This window comes from Moschus berezovskii, chromosome 8 (assembly GCF_049115385.1).
Source record: "Moschus berezovskii isolate FMDL1 chromosome 8, NW_MosBer_1.0, whole genome shotgun sequence".
Lineage (NCBI taxonomy): Eukaryota > Metazoa > Chordata > Mammalia > Artiodactyla > Moschidae > Moschus > Moschus berezovskii.
This window is the reverse complement of record NC_142467.1, coordinates 81470197-81490274: the sequence shown is the minus strand read 5'-3', so window position 1 is coordinate 81490274 and position 20078 is coordinate 81470197. Positions and strand designations below refer to the sequence as shown.

General features: G+C 40.6%; 1 protein-coding gene across 3 annotated transcripts in view; it reads right to left on the bottom strand.

Moving 5' to 3' along the window:
* The window catches only part of SNCAIP (synuclein alpha interacting protein), a 164733-nt gene that overhangs the window by 37375 nt on the left and 107280 nt on the right, over positions 1 to 20078 (bottom strand). For all 3 annotated transcript variants that reach the window (XM_088838795.1, XM_055430038.2, XM_055430040.2), the window contains 2 exons: positions 6974 to 7845; positions 5205 to 5384 (listed from right to left, as the gene is read on the bottom strand). In XM_088838795.1, coding sequence (XP_088694921.1) covers positions 5205 to 5384; positions 6974 to 7845 — 1052 coding nt within the window. The remainder of the gene's footprint in view (positions 1 to 5204; positions 5385 to 6973; positions 7846 to 20078) is intronic.

The window sequence follows — 20078 nt, the reverse complement described above, 5'->3', positions numbered from 1 at the left end:
CAATCAAGACATAGGACATTTCCACCCCTGGAAACAGGATATGTTTCTAGTTCTCCTTTGGTCTCATACCGCTCACCTTTGCCCACATGACCACTCTGATTCCTATCACAGCAGAAGAGAATATGCACTCTTTAACACCTGGTTTCTTTCTACCTACATAATGCTTCTACCTACATAAGCTACTGCTTGGAGATAGCTTATTTCTTTTTATTGCTGAGAAGTATTCCACTGAATGAATATACTACAATTTGTTTATCCATTAACTCTTAGAACTGGCTTTTTCTCTTGATAAGTTACAATGTGAGAAGTCCAAAATAAAGAAAAGGAAAATAGTCCCAATGCTACTTTCACTGAAGGAGGCTTCTCTGACTTGATGCTCACAGGAGTCCTTTTCTCCTGTGCTCAAACCCACACCGTGCAAACTAGGAAGACAGCTATGACATACACAACCTAGTGATTAAGACCCAGACTTTGGACTGGATTTAAATCCTTAATCCCCACTTAGTCACAAGACCTCGAATAAGCATCTTCATCTCTCTGATACTCAATTTTCTCTTCTATGAAATAGCAGGGGTTAGTAGCAGCTACCTTATGGAGCTGAAAGATTAAATGAGGCAAAGCATGTCAGCTTCCTAAGCACACAATACCTGTTATCTTATACTATATTAAAATGCTATCTTAGATCCTCATAATAACTCCAGAAGACAAATGAGACATTCAGCTACTTTCCTGGTTTACACAGTGTGGGATCTTAGCCCAGGAGAAAAGAACTATGATGAGTGTGAAGTAAGGGAAGCCTATACCGAAAATAAGACAGGGGAAGTAATCTGCTCTTTCTTCACTTACTCTGGAATTTCAAGTAGTCAATTTGTAGTTAATTTCATGTAGAACAGTCACCTAGCATGATTAATACCTGCTGAATAGCTTCCCGGTGCCCCACTCAGCTCTGTCTCCTCCTGTTTCTTCCCTCCTTGCTGCCCAGGGAGGCTGATCTCTGTGGGTTGATTCCCTTGGCCCCTAGCTTTTGACTGGGTTTGGCTGATGGAAAGTAGTAGCAGGAAACCAGGAAAAGAGAGTGTGTTTAAGGTTCCCTTTGCTCCCAACTCCCCCTTAATGGAGATGCCACTGGTCTGCTGAGTCCTATCAACCAGTCAAAGGTCAAAAGTCAGCAGTTCCACTCAATCCTCTCTATCTCAGGTCCTTCCCCTGCCCTTTTAGGCTCTGGGGTGGTAATTGTGTTCTGGTGGTTACTGACCCCAATATATTGTACTTTCCTTCACATGCTCCCTATACCTACACCCCATCCCTTCACCCTCGTTTCGCATATAAATCATTCATTATGGCCTCTCCTTAAATTACACAATTTGAGCATGCAGTGTTTCTTAGGAGAACTTAAAAAACAAAACAACCCACAGATACAATGCGCTTCATTCCCTCTGAATGAAGAAAGGAAAAGGAACCATAGTGAGCATCTATGAGCAAGACAATCTACATCAATGGGTATTAACACAGAATGCAGAAATGTGAGACAATAGTCCTGATTTTCGTAATGGCAGCTAGAGTCTTTGGTTAGTCTAACTAAAGGTTTACTAATTTTTAAGCAGCTTTTTATGAGACTAAATTTGGTTTTGCTGATTTTCTCTATTGCTTTTCTATTGTCTATTTCATTTATTTTTGCTTGAAAAGTTTTAGATTTCCTTCTTTCTGCTTGCTTTAAATTTGGTATTTTTCTAGTTTTGCGAGGTAGATTAGGCTGTTAATTTGAGATCTTCCTCCTTCTCCTTTTTTTTAAACACAGGCATTTACCAAAACATATATTTCCCTTTAAGTGAGCTTTAGGTGCGTATTTAAATGTAGGTATGTTGCATTTTCATTGATCTCCAAACAGCTTACAATTTTCCTTGTAATTTCTCTTTTGATATAATGATTATTTTGGACTGTGTAAATTCTATATACTTATGAATATCTTAAGTGTCCTTCTGTTATTAATACCTAATTGCATTTCATTATAGCTAAAGACAAACACTTTGCATGATTTTAATTACTTTAAATTTATTGAGGTCTGTTTTATGACCCAACATATGGTCTATAAGAGAGAATATTTCATGTGCACTTGAAAAAAATGCTATTTCTGCTGCTATTGGGTAGAATGTTCTGTTTGATGTGTTAGGCTTAGTTCATTGAAGAAGAAATATTTAAACAAATGAAAAGTTGCCAGAGAGGCAAAAGGAAATATTATATCATTACCATGAGTTTGAAAGTCATATCACTTGTCATTAATAGAACTACCAACAAAACAAAAATCTTATTAAGTTCTAGTTGGAAATTTTTACTTGCTAACATCCCTGAGGTTTGGGTCACTCACTGTATGTTAAAAAGGAGTATCAGTAGGTTATGTGTTTTCTCACCAGACCAGCATTTTGTCTTTGGGCTTACTCAAATTAAAAGAGAATTAAGGTTATTTCATTACAAATCTGTTTAGATTCTAAATTTTTGTGCTGGTTCCATGTTAGAAAACAGATTGTTTTCACCTTTTTGAAACTTTCTTTACAATTATTTTGTTTAACTGTTCCCAAAGGGCACTTAATAATACCTTGAACTCCCACAGTATCTAGTGTTGGGTCCCCCAGAAAGCACTCAATAAATTTTGCATGGAGCTGGCAAGAATTTATGATGTTCCATTTAAGGAGTTTAAGTGTGGGGGGGATGTTCTTAAGCTTTGGTATGACTTCAGAGCCCCTTTTGTAATGTAATCTTCTTATTTGATATCCTGTCTCTGACTCTGCTTCCTGTCAGCCAAGTCATATCATCTGAGCAACTTCTGCCCATTTGTACCAAGTTTGTTTGTCTTTAATGACAGCAGGGCTCTCCAAAATGTGCTTAACGAGCTGAAACACCACCAGTTAGTTACCAGTGTTCAAAACAAGGTCCTAAAATGGAAGAATGATGACTTCTTGGGACTCTCTCAGTTTCATCAATGTCCATCACAATACACTAATGGGCTGAGGCAGGACATGTGTCAGCACAGAATCGCCAAAAGGCAAGGCACGTGTTATAAAATATTTGTATTTACAGCTTTTGTAAATTCTAGATTCAATGAAGGAATAAAAGAACACTTCCATTTCTCAGATCATTGTCCAGAAGTAAAGTATGAAAAGTCTGAGACTGCAAAACTATAAGAGCTTTTGAGTCCTATGGGTTTGATGCATATTCTTCATTAAAGCAGAAAAAAAAAATCACTAAGTTTGCATGCTGATTGTATTAGAGAGAACCTATATTGACTGGAGGAGTTTAAGAATAAACGAACGCTTAATATGAATAACATAAAGGAGTTTGCCCAGGGTTGGCTTAATGACCACTAAATTTCTTAGGTATCTTTCTACTTTGAAGATTCTTACTCTATCAAAAAAAGCATTTGGGCACACAAATTAACAAATTTTATACAATTATATGTGTGTGTTAGTCTCTCAGTCATCTCTGACTCTTTGCGACTCTATGGACTGTAGCCCGCCAGGCTCCTCTGTCCATGGGATTTTTCCAGGCAAGAATACTGGAGTGGGTTGCCATTCCTTTCTCCAAGGGATCTTCCCAACCCAGGGATTGAATCCGGGTCTACCACACTGCAGGCAGACTCTTTACCATCTGAGCCACTAGGGAAGACTTAACTACAATTATGTAGTTAAGATATATTCAAAACCCACCACTAGTGAGGAAAACTAATGAGCACTGTATTGTATAAATGCTAAAATGACAAGGCAGATGTCAGCAATCACTGGCACGGAAAGAACATTTTAGTCATGACTGACATTCCCACTGATTACCAAATCCAGTTCTTGCCTTCCCACAGGATTCTGACATGGGACTAGATTCCGAATTCACCAACCTGCACTGATAACTTACCTGCCTTATCCACCAGGCTATCAGTTCCTTAAGAAAAGAGACTACGTCTCATTCACATTTGTTTTGCCAGCACCTAAAACAATGTCTGGTGGACTCAAAAACACTGTTTAACTTCACTATACTGAATTTTCTCTCACATTTGTTTTTTCTTTTTTCTTGATGGCAGTTCAGCTCTTATTTGACATAGCATCATTGACAACTAAAGAAAAATGATATCTATCCACTGGGTCATGGATTTCTTATATGATCAAAAAACCTAATCACTGAGTAACATTAAACACAATAGAAAGCAACTTTTTAACAATGTAAAACTTTGCTGAATGACAAATAAATTGAAGATACAAAAATTTAGATTTGCCTAAGAGGTATACAGGGGAAGGAAATTGCTTTTCAAATATAACATGTTCCTTAGTGAATTCACAGACTTTAACTAGCAAGTTCCCCTAGCATATTTCAATATAATTCTATTTGTAAAAATTATGATTATTCAGCTTTTAGAAGCCAAAGCTATTAAGCAAAGCAAAGTACAAATGCAGAAGCACAAGATGTATTATATTTCCCTAAACTTCACTTCTGGCTTCTTAATAAATGTGACTGAATTCCACATTTATTTGCCAAAGATCTTAAACGTAATTTTAGTTTAATAGCTAACCTTCTAGTGATGTGTTACATTTTACAGAGGTACTCACTACAGTGCTATAAAAGACCACATTTTCCTGTATCACTGTTTCTAGGTTTTAACTCTATCCCAGTCGGCATTAATTTGCCTAGTTTTTGACAGATAACATACTGTGCTCTGCGAGAGCCAAACTCAAACTCGGCACCGATATTCTAAAGAACTCCTGATACTGCAGACACTTCAGATGTAATCCATTAGAGGTCCACTTTATTCTCTGAAATTCTCCTGAGTGCTAGGCTTGCATGCCTTACCATACACCTTTTGCCCATTCATCTTGCTCATTTATACTCACATTAGGAAAAAAAATGAAACAGCCTCACATAGATCCAGGGGTGGTTAAGAATCCAAACTACAGTCATCATGAATAACAAAGGTTCTTAAAATGGCAACAGATCCTTTTCCTTTCTCTTTACTAGCTGTTTTGATGCTTACCCTAAATTGGAATATGGTCTCAAAATCTCAAAACAGTTAGTGACTGAGATGGTTAACCTTTTAAATGCAATAGGTTTACTTGTTGTTTGCTTGGAACATCGCCCGTCTCTTCTTTCCACTTTAACACTTAAGTTTACTAGAAATCTTACCCGACAGGAACATGTGGAGGGCCCAACCCCCAACCACCAGTCACCTTGATGGCCAGGCCTGCTGGAGTCAACTTCTCCACATTTCGCTCGTTGAGGCAGTCTTCTCCCATCAAAGAAGTGAGGTGCTGCAGACACTCTGCGTGTCCCTGCGATGCGGCAACGTGTAAGAGATTGTTTCCGCTTTCGTCATGAATTTTGTCTAGATTGTCGGCAGCTAGGTGTGGCTGTACACATAGTAAGATGAGGAAAACTTAAGTCAGTAAAACAGAATGAGAAGCTGTGGGGGTTTTGCTCTGGGCCTTGGGAAGAAGAGATGAACTTCCAGAAGCCCACGGGGTTGTAATCAGTCAGAATTCCTTGCTATGAAAGCGCAGGAATGCTCAAGTGACTTAACTTTCATGGGAGACAGGCAACAGAGATGAGTCCATGAGTCTGTAGAGGCTCCAAGCCAGCTTTCTAACAACTCATGGCAACCAGCAGGTTTCTTGCCTGTCTCCTCCACTCCTGCTATGTTCTGAGGGCCAGACTCTGCTTTATTTCCTGTGGTAGGTTTGTTGAATGAACGAACTACCTGTCGTAACCATCTGCTTTGCCTTGAGCTTTGGAGAGCTGGCCCTGACGGCAAGCCTCATGATGGGTGCTGTATGTAGTCTATGCTCCCCCGGGTACCTCTAGACACTTTCACCCCTAAACAAACTCCTAGGCGTCTGGAAGCTATACTTGGACTCTAGTTTCTTCACCTCAAGTGAAGTTCAGTCCCCTGAGCATAACTCATTGATAAAGACTATTGGGTAAATTGAGAGGTGTTGTCATTTGGGAAACATAAAAACATGGGAAAGATAAAAGAAAGGAATGAACCAGAGAGGAAGAGCCAGGAGAAATGGAAAAGGCATTTTCAAGAGACAAAAAAAATTTTACTTAGTACAATTGTTCAATGATATCATCCTATTTTAACACTAAAATTTGTGGTAATAGACCAAGTGCATTATATTTATCTATGCACAGCTTTACCCTGAGTAGAATTACATGGCCAAGATGTGATGATTTTCCTTGAATGAGACTTTAATTAACACCACAGTGTCAGCTCAGGCTTACTACTGTTTGATCCATGTCTGGAAGCCAAGAAAGAACAATGTAGGCAGATGGAATGTGATTTCAGTTTAGTTTTCTCTGAGCCTAAGCAGAACAGACTTTTCTTACATCATGTTACTCTGTGTCTAGAGTCTCTGGAAAAGCTTTTTCATGCTCCCTAGACATGCAGACCTGGAACTAAATAAAAACTCCATGTGGGTCAGAGGGCAATCAAGCTCTAGGGTAAGTCTCTATCTGCAAATGCTTTCAAACGTCCTGGTCCAAGTCTTCTGAATAATGATCAGGATAAAACAGAAGACCCTCTGTTCATATATCTGGCAGTTCCCCATCAGCAAGGAACTGACATCCCCACAAATAACTCAGTGAGAGCACTGGGAACCATTTGAAAAGCAAAAGGAAAGACATTAAGATTCATATTTTTTTTAAGTGCTGGATTTTTTTTTGGTTTTGCTTTTACTTTAGAGTACATGTTCTTATTACAGTTGAATTCACACACAGTTCAAGTGAAATAATACTCCCTCTATAGCCATTTGTTTTTCCTTATATTAACCACCTAAGTTTTAATTTTAAAACTCCAAAGTCACATTGCCCAACTAAAGCCATGAGCAGAAATTAAACAAAAATTAGAACAAAAGCATCATCATTCTGTTACTGGTGAATGGAGTTGATAAAACTGGAGTTCTAGATGGTTAGTATGTATATTGAATTAGTTCATACTCACCAGGAGAGATATTTGCCCTTCTTTAACAATGTTCAAGATGCTTTTTACTTTTTTCAGGGACTCGTTCCTTTCTTCGGGTCCCTGGGAGCTGGTCCAGTTCATGCCACCAATCTGCTCCTCAAGTTTGGGGTCTGCTGCTGAGGACTGCAGATGGAAGGCCCTGAGCTGGCAGTCTGGTGTCATTGCCTTGTCAACTTTCCGACTGTGAGGATCACTGAAGGTCTTGTGCAGGAAGTCCTTACCCTGGTTTTCAGGCTCATAAGCAGAGCCACATTTAACAAGAGGAGGAGAACTCTCTGATTCTTCAGGGGAGAGCTTCTGTTGCTCCTGGACAAAAGAGGATGCTTTTCTCAAGTGAGGGCTTTTCACAGGAGAAAGAACACAAAATGGTGTCATGTTAGACGGGGAGCTCTCAGCACTTCCTGTAGGGCAGGCTTTGCCGGAAAGGCCATTAATGCTTGTGCATAAACCCAAAATTCTTTTTTCCGAAGTCGCCTTGGTGAAAGAGGCCAGCTGCTGACTGGATTTGATGTAAGGCACGTCGAGAATCTCATCCATGTCGAGGTCATAGTGTTCCAGCTCCCCAACCAGGGTGCTGGGTTCTGTGCTCTTCCTCTGGGGGCTGCCCTCGCCAGCTCTGGGGCCGAGCTCCTCGGGTTGGGGGCCTGGGTCAGGATCACCCCCTTTCTGGTACTCTGCCTTTTGGTTCTTTTGGTCATCACTTTCATTGTTCTCCAGAGTCTCTGGCTGGTGTTTCAGTGGGGACACTCTTTTCACTGGGCGGAACTTACTATACACATCGGCGATTCCTGTGGGCTTCTGTGTGTTTGTAATAAGAGTTGAGACACCACAATTCCAGCCAGAGCTAGACACTGTTTTAAAATAAATTAAGAGAGGGGACTATTAAATTGAAACACTGAAAACAGCACGGCCATGTAGGCAGACACGATCCACTCAAGTTGTGCTCAAAGGAAGTCTGGGTATTAAGGAACAATTTAAGAGAGAATGTAGACCATAAAACAGTTTGTACTTACCCTTGAAAAACAGTGAATGCTAAAAGAAAGTTACCACGTATTGGCTCAAAATTAATTCACGTAGTAATAATAGTAGAAGCAAACAGCAAAAGAAAACAAACCAGACAGATATTCTGTTTTATTCCCTGAGTGGTTGCACCTCCCTGACAGTATGTTGATACTTGTCACCACTCTGAAAAACAGAACTGGTGGATAGGATACTTTGCGTTTAATAAACTTCCAAACTAATTCAGGGAGAGAAGGTATGTACTGGCATTTGTGCACACACACATAGGTATACCCTTAGAGCTCATGAAGTCTCAGAGAAACAAGGGGTAAATGATTTAATACTGGGCAAACTTAAACTGAGAACTACTGAATGATTCGCTAAGTGATCTGTTAGATGGATCAGGGAAAGAACAGGAAGGCATGGAATGGTCAGGACTGGCTGGACCGTGGGAGATAAGGCACAGTGGAGTCATCCCACCCTAGACTGATTAGTATCCGAGTCAACCACAGCTCATGGGCATTTGATGGTGCTTTCTGGCCAGCTATATGACCAGCAACATAACACACTGCCACGTCACAAGGGAACATGCTCTTTTAGAGTCACTGCTGCCCTCTGTCATTTGGAAAGCTAGAAATGAACAGGAGGAAGTTGCAAAGGGAAAGTGAAGCAGGCAGGCTAGTCATTCTTTCCCCCTTCTCATTTCTGTGCAAAGTTTAGATAAAGATTGTATAGTCTGTGTTTGAGTGTCTGGTTGGGATGACATGTCAAGTGAAACAGCAACACATCCAGAGCTGAAAGATAAGCACCACTTCCTTCCACAGGGAGCCTCATATGACCAGCTGCCCCTGCCTCCCCTCAGAAGCTGACCGAGCAATGGCCTCCTCCCTCGGCCTCAATGATACAGCCTCCTCTCTGGGACCGTCCTCTGACTAGACAGATGACCCTGCACCCTGGTAACTTGCAGGCCACTGATTTATGGACTCTTACTCCTTTCCCACTTAGTTTATACCATCCTCCACCAAAGGGATGAGGTTTCAGGATATGCCTTCCCACTCAGCATCTCCCATCTCTGTCTCCTCTTCTAGAATGGCAGCAGGTGGGAAGTGTTTAAACCAAAGCACCCATGTGTGTCTGTTCTTTGCCAGTGAGCACAACCCAAAAGTGGGCTTCCCAGGTGGTGCAGTGGTAAAGAATTCCACCTGAAAATAGAGGAGATGCAAGAGATGGGGGTTTGATCGAGAAGATCCCCTGGGGAAGAAATGGCAACAGTATTGGTCCAGTATTCTTGCCTGGAGAATCCCATGGACAGAGGAGCCTGGTAGGCTACAGTCCATGGGGTCTCAAAGAATTGGACACGATGGAGTGACTGAGTACACACGCACACACACACAGCACAATCAAAAACTAAAGGAACATGAGAGGGGTGTATATCCGGGACTGTAACTTCTGCAATAGCCCCTGCTATCACTGATTCTTGGGGTGAAAGTAGCATACAAATGATTTAAAGTTCCCCAAATTTAGACCTGGCCATTCTTCTTCCTACTGCAATGTGTTCTCAAAGGATTCAGGTAAGTTCCGGAGTCAAAACAAAATGAGAGTAAGCGTTCTAAGCCTGAATGCTAGGTACCTATTGGTGGGTGAGTTTTTCCTCCAAGTGGACCACAACTTTGCCTGTGGTCTCAGAAGGTCGGCATGAAGCGATCCTTCTCTGAGGACTTTCAGAAACTTATAAGACACTGTCAGCTGTGGAGTGAGGCCAGGATTCTGTCTAGTAAGAAACAGGTGTTAACTGAGAATATTCCAGAAGGGAAGGGAGGTATCTAGATGCTCTCAAGCTGCTGCTCCTCTGCCTTTAGCTAACTCTGGTTCTTACATGTATACAGTTCTTGACATAGAGCAGACAATTAACAAATGCTAGTATCTGAGTTTGAATCTCACTCTGTACAACACAGTAAATTTCTTTAAAAATGCCCAAAGTGCATCCTTCTGAGGGATTCACAGCTTAATTTCACAGAGAACGAAAGTCCTTGTAATAAACTCAGAGGAGCAATAATCACCAATGAGAGCTGGATTTTCTACTTATTTATGAAATGTAAATATGCAAAGGCAAAGACTAATTCCAACTGGTCCATTATAAATTTCAAAGTCTTTCTATCCTTTATATGTCCTTTTGCCCTATAAAATGTAAAGCTAAAAAAATTAATGCCTGCCAGAAATTCTTGCCAAGCCTTTAACTCTTCCTTTCAAGAACACATGGTTACTTACTTATTTAAAAGAGCAGAGAAACAGTGGAAACAGAGTTTATAATATGTAAAGATGCCTTTAATTTTATCCATCAATTATCTGAAAAGCTTATAGTAGAATATATATATATATATATATATATATTCCTTAACATTTCTGAGATATATACTTATCATTAGGGACAGCATTTGCTAATATATTGCCAACTACCTTCATGTTTTTGGAAATTCTTGATAATGTGAATCTCAGGATGTAATAAAAAAATTTTCAAGCCACATAACTTAGTGGGCCAGTACAACGAGAGCATTGTACCAATGTATTTATGTATCATATAAGGTCATGGGTTCAAAGGGCTACTCTTTTATGTTGGCTTTATTTACATGTGAAATTTTTTCCAAGTGATACAGGGAAATGGATACCATATGTTTCCCAGCTGTTTTCTTCTGACAGGGGCCATTAAGAATGCTCTATGGAAATGAATTCTGTCTGAATCTTATGAAAACACTTCTTTCCACAGAAGAGCCTAGAAACTGAAGAAGGGGCATCACCATTAGGCTTGTTGTCCTCCTTATTCAACCCTATGATTTTTCTTTTAGGCTGAGAGTGAAACCTGTGCTTTTTAGTCTCTGTCTTGACTTCCTGGAAAAAAAAACCCAGTTAGGAAAAATGGATTAGATGACAAGTTTTCATGAGAATGCTCTCATTTATTACCATATACTTGTCTGAGAAGTAAAATTTTGTTTATACACAAAAGATAAAACTCAATTAGTTTCTTTCTCCTAAGCTGGAAAAATGGTCATTTTAAGCATAACATCATTGCCCTTAATGACTGACAAGATTTTCACTTCCAATTCGATGTCTACCAAAAATTCCACTTATACTGTTGTCTTATGCCAACACCATAATAAATTTCTTATAATGCATGGAAACAAAGATCAGGCTAACTATGGTTACTAGGAAGACGTTGAGGCTAAATTTGTTTCCTGGAAATTATGAATAAACAAGTCACATGTTAAACTTTAAATCTCTGAAAATTTGATCTATTATCTTATGAGATCTCTACAAGCTTGGTAAGAACACAGTTTGTGTCTAATTTCCCTCTATCCCTCAAAGCACCCAGGAAATTCCTTTATATGAGTAGGTTCTCAGTGACTTTTTGGTACAGTGGATTCATTTTCAACATCTTATGAAAGGAAACATATAAAATATACCTTAAACCAGTCCTCTTGATTATGGCACACATTTTCTAAATGGTCAGTAGGTAAATGGAAGTGCATTTGAGGCTGATTTATAGGCCATAATTCCCTCTCCTAATCTAATTGGCATTTGGAATGTCTCCGATCTCCAGCAGGGTATTTCCAATTGCCTGCTGACCATCTACAGGTCACCATGTCTTCAACAAGCATCTAACGTGAGCTGACGTTATGCAGGTGTGTGTAACAGGTAGAATGTTTTGATCCAGGGATTTTATCACCTTCCACACTGGCCTGCTTTCTCCTTTCCACTTCTTTATCCAACACACACTCTCTCTCTCTTTCTCTCTATATTCTATCTTCTCTAAATGTATTCCTGAATCATATGACCATGTATGCTGGCTCCCAAGCAAACCACCTCCAAGGCATCACTGATCTTTGTCTCTATTTCTTTGTCTAAATTAGCTTCTGTTGGAGTATAGTTGACCTACAATGCTGTGTCAGTTTCTTCTGTACAGCAAAATGAATCAGTTGTGCATACACACAGATCTACCCTTTTTTAGATTTTTTCCCATATAGGTCATTGCAGAGCAGTAAGTAGAGTTCCCTGTGCTATACAGTAGATTCTTGGTAGCTATCTATTTTACATATAACACGTATATATGTCAACCCCCAAGTCCCCAATCTATCCCTCTCTCCCTTTCCCTCTTGGTAACCATAGTTTGTTTTCTACATCCGTGACTCTATTTTTGTTTCATAAATCAGTTCATTTGTACCATTTTTCTTTTAGATTTCATGATCCAGCAATCCCACTCCTGTGCATATATCTGAAGAAAACCATAATTCAAAAAGATACACGTACCCCAATGTTCACTGCAGAACTATTTACAATAGCCAGGACATGGAAGCAAGCTAAATGTCCACTGATGGATGACTGGATAAAGGAGATGTGGTACATACATACAATGGAATATTACATGACCATAAAAATAAGGAAATAACTCCATTTGCGGTGACAAGGATGGACCTAGAGCCTGTCAAACTGAATAGTGTAAGTGAAAGACAAATATCACATGATATCGCTTATATGTGGACCCTTCTCTTTTATGATCCCTGCCCCTCACCCCTTAGGCGGCAAGTCTTACTGTGGCCTGATCCTCAGTCCTTCTTTAGTTTGGTCCCTCACTTCCTCTTATCACACTGAGACCTTCCCATAGTCTGTGCAGGGTTCTGTCTACTTCTTCAGTCAGTTCAGTTCAGTTCAGTCGCTCAGTCGTGTCCGACTCTTTGCGATCCCATGAATCACAGCACGCCAGGCCTCCCTGTCCATCACCAACTCCCGGAGTTCACTCAAACTCATGTCCATCAAGTCGGTGATGCCATCCAGCCAAATCATTCTCTGTCGTCCCCTTCTTCTCCCGCCCCCAATCCTTCCCAGCATCAGAGTCTTTTCCAGTGAGTCAACTCATTGCATGAAGTGGCCAGAGTATTGGAGTTTCAGCTTTAGCATCAGCCCTTCCAATGAACGCCCAGGATTGATCTCCTTTAGAATGGACTGGTTGGATCTCCTTGCAGTCCAAAGGACTCTCAAGAGTCTTCTCGAACACCACAGTTCAAAAGCATCCATTCATTGGCGATCAGCCTTCTTCACAGTCCAACTCTCACATCCATACATGACAACTGGAAAAACCACAGCCTTGACTAGACGGACCTTTGTTGGCAAAGTAATGTCTCTGCTTTTTAATATACTATCTAGGTTGGTCATAACTTTCCTTCCAAGGAGTAAGTGTCTTTTAATTTCATGGCTGCAATCAGCATCCACAGTGATTTTGGAGCCCAAAAAAATAAAGTCTGACACTGTTTCCATTGTTTCCCCATCTATTTCCTATGAAGTGATGGGACCAGATGCCATGATCTTTGTTTTCTGAATGTTGAGCTTCAAGTCAACCTTTTCACTCTCCTCTTAGGTTTCCCTTTTTGATCTCTTATTCAGGTAAGTCTGATTTTGTCACGTCTTAATTTAGAAACTTTGAAGTGGTCTTGTAATTCCTAAAACAATATTTCCCCAATATGGGGGAGGCATACCCCAGTGTACAGAAACCATGCTAAATACCCCTGATTTAAAGAATAAGCAAGCTTCTCACCTTTCAACTCTTTCTTCTTCTTAATTTAAAAACTGTTAGTTAGGTGCTACAATGACTTTAACTCCTCTCCCAAACTTACAAACTCCTTTCAGAATAATGAGACTGTGGGCCTTTACTTCAGAGATTTTCATAAGCAAAGAGTTCACAGAAATGCTTTATTTCTATCCCATTTTAATGATGCCTTTGAATTTACTATGACAGTGATTTTCTACTTAAACACTGACCAAAAGTTTCTCCTAAAAACAAATCTGCTGAAAATAAGTGGTATTAGAAAAACAGGTTTAAAATAATAATACAAGTGGTTTACAGGTAAAACAAAAATGGCAGAAAAAACTTTACATGTATTCATGTTGCAGAAATAATACTTGAACAACTAAGTTTTGACAAACCTTTTACTTTCAGGATAGTAGCTAAATTCTTGAGCATTCTTTATTTTCTAATTTATCTTCTCATCTCAGCGCCATCATTCCCACATCACTAACTTTCCTCTGCCTTTCCATTGCTAAACTCACCCTTTCTGGACGTCCCATATCCTTCTCTCATTTTCCTTCCTTGTGGCGAGTACCCCTGTCCCATGATGCCTTTGCTGCCTTCTCTGCCTGAGATGGAAGCTCATCTGCCAAGATTCCCCTCATGTGTTACCTCCTTGGTTCACTTCCTCTGACTTTCCCAGACAATTGTTGTCCTTTGCTTCTCAGTGCCCTGAGATATACTTGCCAATACTGAGAGTCAGGCATTTTAAAAGCTCTGTTTCAACAATTCACTTAAGCATTTGTCTCACCTTCTCTACTGAGAGTCTCAAAGTCAAAGACTGCTTATGAACCAATCTGTTTATAACAGTCCTCTCTCAAGCACAGCATGTCACAGATACAGGGACCAAGGACTAAACGTCTTAAAAAATAAATAAATGAATGAAGGTCTGGAGAGAGGGTGTTGGGCAGGGGAGACAAAGGAATATGCTAGACCAAAGATGCAAAGTATACTACATACATATGAGTCTTGTCACGGTGAGTCACTCTTGCCCACAATTTGGACACACTGAATGTGTTGAATATTTCAAAGACAGTCTTGGTAAAGCTATTGAAGATGTGCTACGTATTATTTTCAAGTATTTCCTAAGTTCTAAGCCAAAATTGCTTCATCTGTAAAATAAAGGGGTTAGACACATGATGGCTAAGACCTGACCCACCTCTAAATTTCTATGACTGTATGGAATGTCTACAAATAACAGGGCTCTTTATTCTGAGTGACTCACTATGAAACACTATAATTCTTCTGGATCCATGTCTTTCAACAGATCTTCACAAATTTATAATTATGAGGCTAAGCTGATTGCTGACACAGAACAACTCTTTGGCTCTTGGGACTGATAAATTAGTATTTTCTTAGGAAGATAATGTACAGTTTGCAATTGCAACGGTGGATCCAATTTTTGAGATGGAACATCAGTGCTGGCTCCCAAAATGTCTATTTCATTTCTAAATATGGAGTTATGTGTCCATAACTAGAAAATTAGCTTTCGACATCAAGAAAAGGGGTGTATCTTTATGATAAAATACTGTTTTCTTGCTATTTATTGTTAAAAGGTAAAGGAATACTATTTTCCTTGAGAAACAAAATGATCAGCTTTAGCTGTAATTGCCTTAATGTACACAACAATGCCCTTCACATCTACAGCTACTGGAAACCTAGGCATCTTCAAGGACACGGCTTTGAAGTTCTCCAAGAGGCCATTTCCTTCCATTCCTATACCTAAGAGAGGGATATCAATGAAAGATCAGGAGGGTCAATGCTAGAGTCAAATTTCCTTAATCCAATGTAAATGAAATTCATTGTGGGCCCACTTATCAAAAACACTTCAAGTTCTACAGAGTGGTGACAGGTGACTTACATCCTCTCATGACAAATGAAGAAGGATACGAAGCCTGACTGAAGATTACTTGCTGAGTGCTCTCTGTACCATCTGTGGGGCCTAGATTGGAACCTGATCTAAGAAAGGGTTTCTGAATCTGGAGTATTGTGTCAGGCCACAATGTTGGGAAGAGCTGGTGGGAGGGAGGAACACATGTTTCTGGAACGTTCCCATGGAGTTGTCTGCTCATCCCTTTCACTGGTGCCACAGACCCTTTATTGAGCATGTTGTGAGGCTGAGGGGAAAGTACAGAGGATTTTCTTATAAAAATATCAACCAAAGATTTATTTACATTGTGATGTTACAATATTATTGGAAAAGATTCATTGATTTGGTTCTCAACTTCCTGAATTTGAGTGGCTGCTGATACCAAGCAGCTGTAGAAAGTGTCAGAGTCCGGCTTTGTAATTCCCAGCCCTGCCCTGAGCTGTCAAGACCTGCGCGTGTCACTTTGTGCCCCATCTGCACACGTCTATTTGTTGGGTGAAAACTCACAGAAATACTCAAAATCCCTTACTACCTGGATAGGAAAGATACTTCTTCACCAAAGATGTATGTTCTATCATGAAATGTGACATAATATTTTTACTACTTAAAATCTTTGGACCTTTAAAAAGTATGGTTCCTATAAAAGAGCAATGCGTGATTCTCAACAAAGTACATGGTTTAAGTTATTCTGTTACCTAAAAGGGCTTCCCAGGTGGTTCAGTGGTAAAGAACCTCCGGCCAGTGCAACAGACTCAGGTTTGATCCCCAGGTCTGGAAGATTCCCTGGAGAAGGGAATGGCAACTCGCTCCAGTATTCTTGCCTGGAGAATACCCATTGACAGAGGAGACTGGCGGGCTACAGTCCATGGGGTCTCAAAGAGTCAGACAGAAAAGCATGTTGACCTCTACTCTGACATCAGCAAAACCTTTTGGGTGGATAAACTCTTGTATCCACTCTAGGCCCATTACCAGGTTTCCTTTTTTTTCTCTCTCAGTGCTAAGTTGTCGAGAGAGATACACATCCACGCATGGTACAAAGGCTCAGCAAGCAGAAAAGTGTGGAGACAGGGGAGAGCTTGCTCAGCATGGTTTCTGGAAAGTGCAGAACCACGCTTACCAGTTTTAACTGAAGGTGGCGATGTTTTACAGTGCTGATCTGTCAAGGCCAGGAAACATCAAGAGACTGCTCCTTGCTAAGATAGCAAGAGGCAGAGGGGGTGGGCAGGGCAGGGGATGGGGGTTGAAAAAAATCCCCACCCTCTACCCTCTACTTGACAGCTCCAACAGATGGCTGGCTCCCAGAATGCCATCAGTAAAGTTTTCTCTGTATGAAGTCACGTATCCACATTAGGAATACAGCTTTAGATACAACAAGAGAAAAGGGTGGACACATCTTGAGGATGCAAGAGTGTTCTCCCACTTTTTTTTAAACTAAACGTTAAATGAACTCTATTTTCCAGAAAAAAGTGGTAAGTGTATGAACTCTGGTCCCATTTTGAGGGGGAAGCACTTAAACGTCTGGAAGGGTGGAGAAATGGGAGGAAGAACTAGCCTGGCCTGCAGCCCCCTTTTTCACAAGGGTCTGCCCACCCAAGCTGGTGGGGCGCCCGGCAGAGCTCTTCATTACAAGGCTGTGGACAGAACAGGGAAGGTACAGGGAACGCAGCAAAATACAGACAGAGGTTCGTCCAGGAGAAAGCCTAGCAGAGCCACGTGCCTCCCTGTCTGCTGCAGCTCAGTACACACTTCTCAGGCACTGTTATAAACTATCAGCAAATAAAAAGCTCTCCAAATGCTGTTTCTTAATTAGAACTTTCCTAAAATGTCCTCCATCCTTAAATTGCTAACACAATATGTTGGTGTAAAACCTCCTATGTTTCTGACTACAAGGCAAGATGATTTCACTAGATGTTTTCACAGCAGCTGCAGAGGGTGATTGGTGCCTCTGTTCTTCTCACTTGAAAATAAATGAGAACTCAGAGAATTTTAAGCGTTATGTGGAAAATTACACATTACGCTGACTGCTCAACCAGGACCGAGACTCCCGGACTTCAACTTTCTTTCCGTAACACCACAGAACTGCCTTATCAAAATGAAAAGCATCCCCTAAACATGTGATTCACATTTTTTTTTTTTCTATTTGGGTCACATGTGAGCAATGGAATCATAGACACCAGTAGTAAAACTTGGTTGTACTCATTTGAGATTCACTTTAGTCTAAATCCCAAACGGTACACTCTGTCTATAGATTTTGGTAACCACTGACTATGAAGTAACATTAGTAAAATGGTTTTTAATAACAAGTTTTCTTAGAAACAGCTGAGTGGAAGAATTTCCCTACTTTGTTTATCTTTAGTGGCATCAGCCTAAATTTAGAGTCATCTTATCACTGAGAATTAGTTCTGAATTCAGCTGCCAATTCCTTCAACTGGTTAAAGGTGGCACTTTCTTTATATGCAAGAGATACAAGAATAGAATAACACTTATTCAGAAGTGCTAAAGTAACTGGTAGAATGTTAAAAGCCTCTTACAGGGTCCATTCATTCTACAAACATCTGTTGAATGTTCTCTGTGCGCACGGTTCAAGGGGTACAGAGGCGAATGAAACAGACATAATCATCGTCCACAGAGGGCAAGCCGGCAGTCAAGCAAGTACACAGATGAATGAGAAATTACAAAGTGCAAATTGCTCTGATGGAACAGAGAACAGACGAGAAGCCTCATCATGGCAATGATACGACCTAAGCCAAGACCTGAGGATGAGAAGAAGACAATCACTTGAGGGGAAGATGGGAATTACAATTCTCATCTTTCTCCGAAGGGGAAAATATAGGATAAAAGATGATGTTGTGGAGATTTGGGTAGAGGGAAGCCCATCCTCAAATGTCTGATGCAGGACAGAATCTGGCAGGTTTCACAGTTCTCGTATCTAGAGCAGAATGAGCCAGGGTGAAGAAGAGCAAAGATGAAGTTAGGCAAGGTTGTCAGGGGCCAACTCATTTGAGGGTTTTATTGACCATAAAAAGGAGTTTGGTTTATATTTTAAATGAAATGGGGTATTCTTTTTTTTTTTTGAAATGGGGTATTCTAAGGGGGTTCCACAGATAATAACAGGGTCTGTTTTGCATTTTCTATTTTTTAAATTTTTTTATTGGAGGCTAATTACTTTACAATATTATATTGGTTGGTTTTGCCATACATTGACATGAATCCGCCCCAGGTGTACATGTGTTCCCCTTCTTGAAGCCCCCTCCCACCTCCCTCCTCTCCTTATCCTCCCTCTGGGTCATCCCCATGCACCAGCCCCGAGCATCCTGTATCATGCGTCAAACCTGGACTGGTGATTCGTTTCACATATGATAATATACATGTTTCAACGCCATTCTCACAAATCATCCCACCCTCACCCTCTCCCTCAGAGTCCCAAAGACTCTTCTATACACCTGTGTCTCTTTTGCTGTCTCATATACAGGGTTAACCAGAGAAGGCAATGGCAAGCCACTCCAGTACTCTTGCCTAGAAAATCCCATGGATGGAGGAGCCTGGTAGGCTGCAGTCCATGGGGTTGCTAGGGGTCGGACAGACTGAGCGACTTCACTTTCTCTTTTCACTTTCACACATTGGAGAAGGAAATGGCAACCCACTCCAGTGTTCTTGCCTGGAGAATCCCAGGGACGGGGGAGCCTGGTGGGCTTCCATCTATGGGGTCACACAGAGTCGGATACGACTGAAGTGACTTAGCAGCAGCAGCAGCATACAGGGTTAAAAAAAAAAACAGCAATATGGCTGTCTGAGGAGGCCTTACAAATAGCAGTGAAAAGAAGAGAAGTGAAAAGCAAAGGAGAAAAGGAAAGATATAAGCATCTTAATGCAGAGTTCCAAAGAATAGCAAGCAGAGATAAGAAAGCTTTCCTCAGCGATCAATGCAAAGAAATAGAAGAAAACAACAGAATAGGAAAAACAAGAGATCTCTTCAAGAAAATTAGAGATACCAAGGGAAGATTTTGTGCAAAGATGGGCTCGATAAAGGACAGAAATGGTATGGACCTAACAGAAGCAGAAGATATTAAGAAGAGGTGGCAAGAATACACAGAAGAACTGTACAAAAAAGATCTTCATGACCAAGATAATCACGATGGTGGAGTACCTGGAGCCAGACATCTTGGAATGTGAAGTCAAATGGGCCTTAGAGAGCATCACTACGAACAAAGCTAGGGGAGGTGATGGAATTCCAATTGAGCTATCTCAAATCCTGAAAGATGATGCTATGAAAGTGCTGCACTCAATATGCCAGCAAATTTGGAAAACTCAGCGGTGGCCACAGGACTGGAAAAGGTCAGTCTTCATTCCAATCCCAAAGAAAGGCAATGCCAAAGAATGCTCAAACTACCACACAATTGCACTCATCTCACATGCTAGTAAAGTCATGCTCAAAATTCTCCAAGCCAGGCTTCAGCAATATGTGAACTGTGAACTTCCAGATGTTCAAGCAGGCTTTAGAAAAGGCAGAGGCATCAGAGATCAAATTGCCAACATCTGCTGGATCGTGGAGAAAGCAAGAGAGTTCCAGAAAAACATCTGTTTCTGCTTCATTGACTATG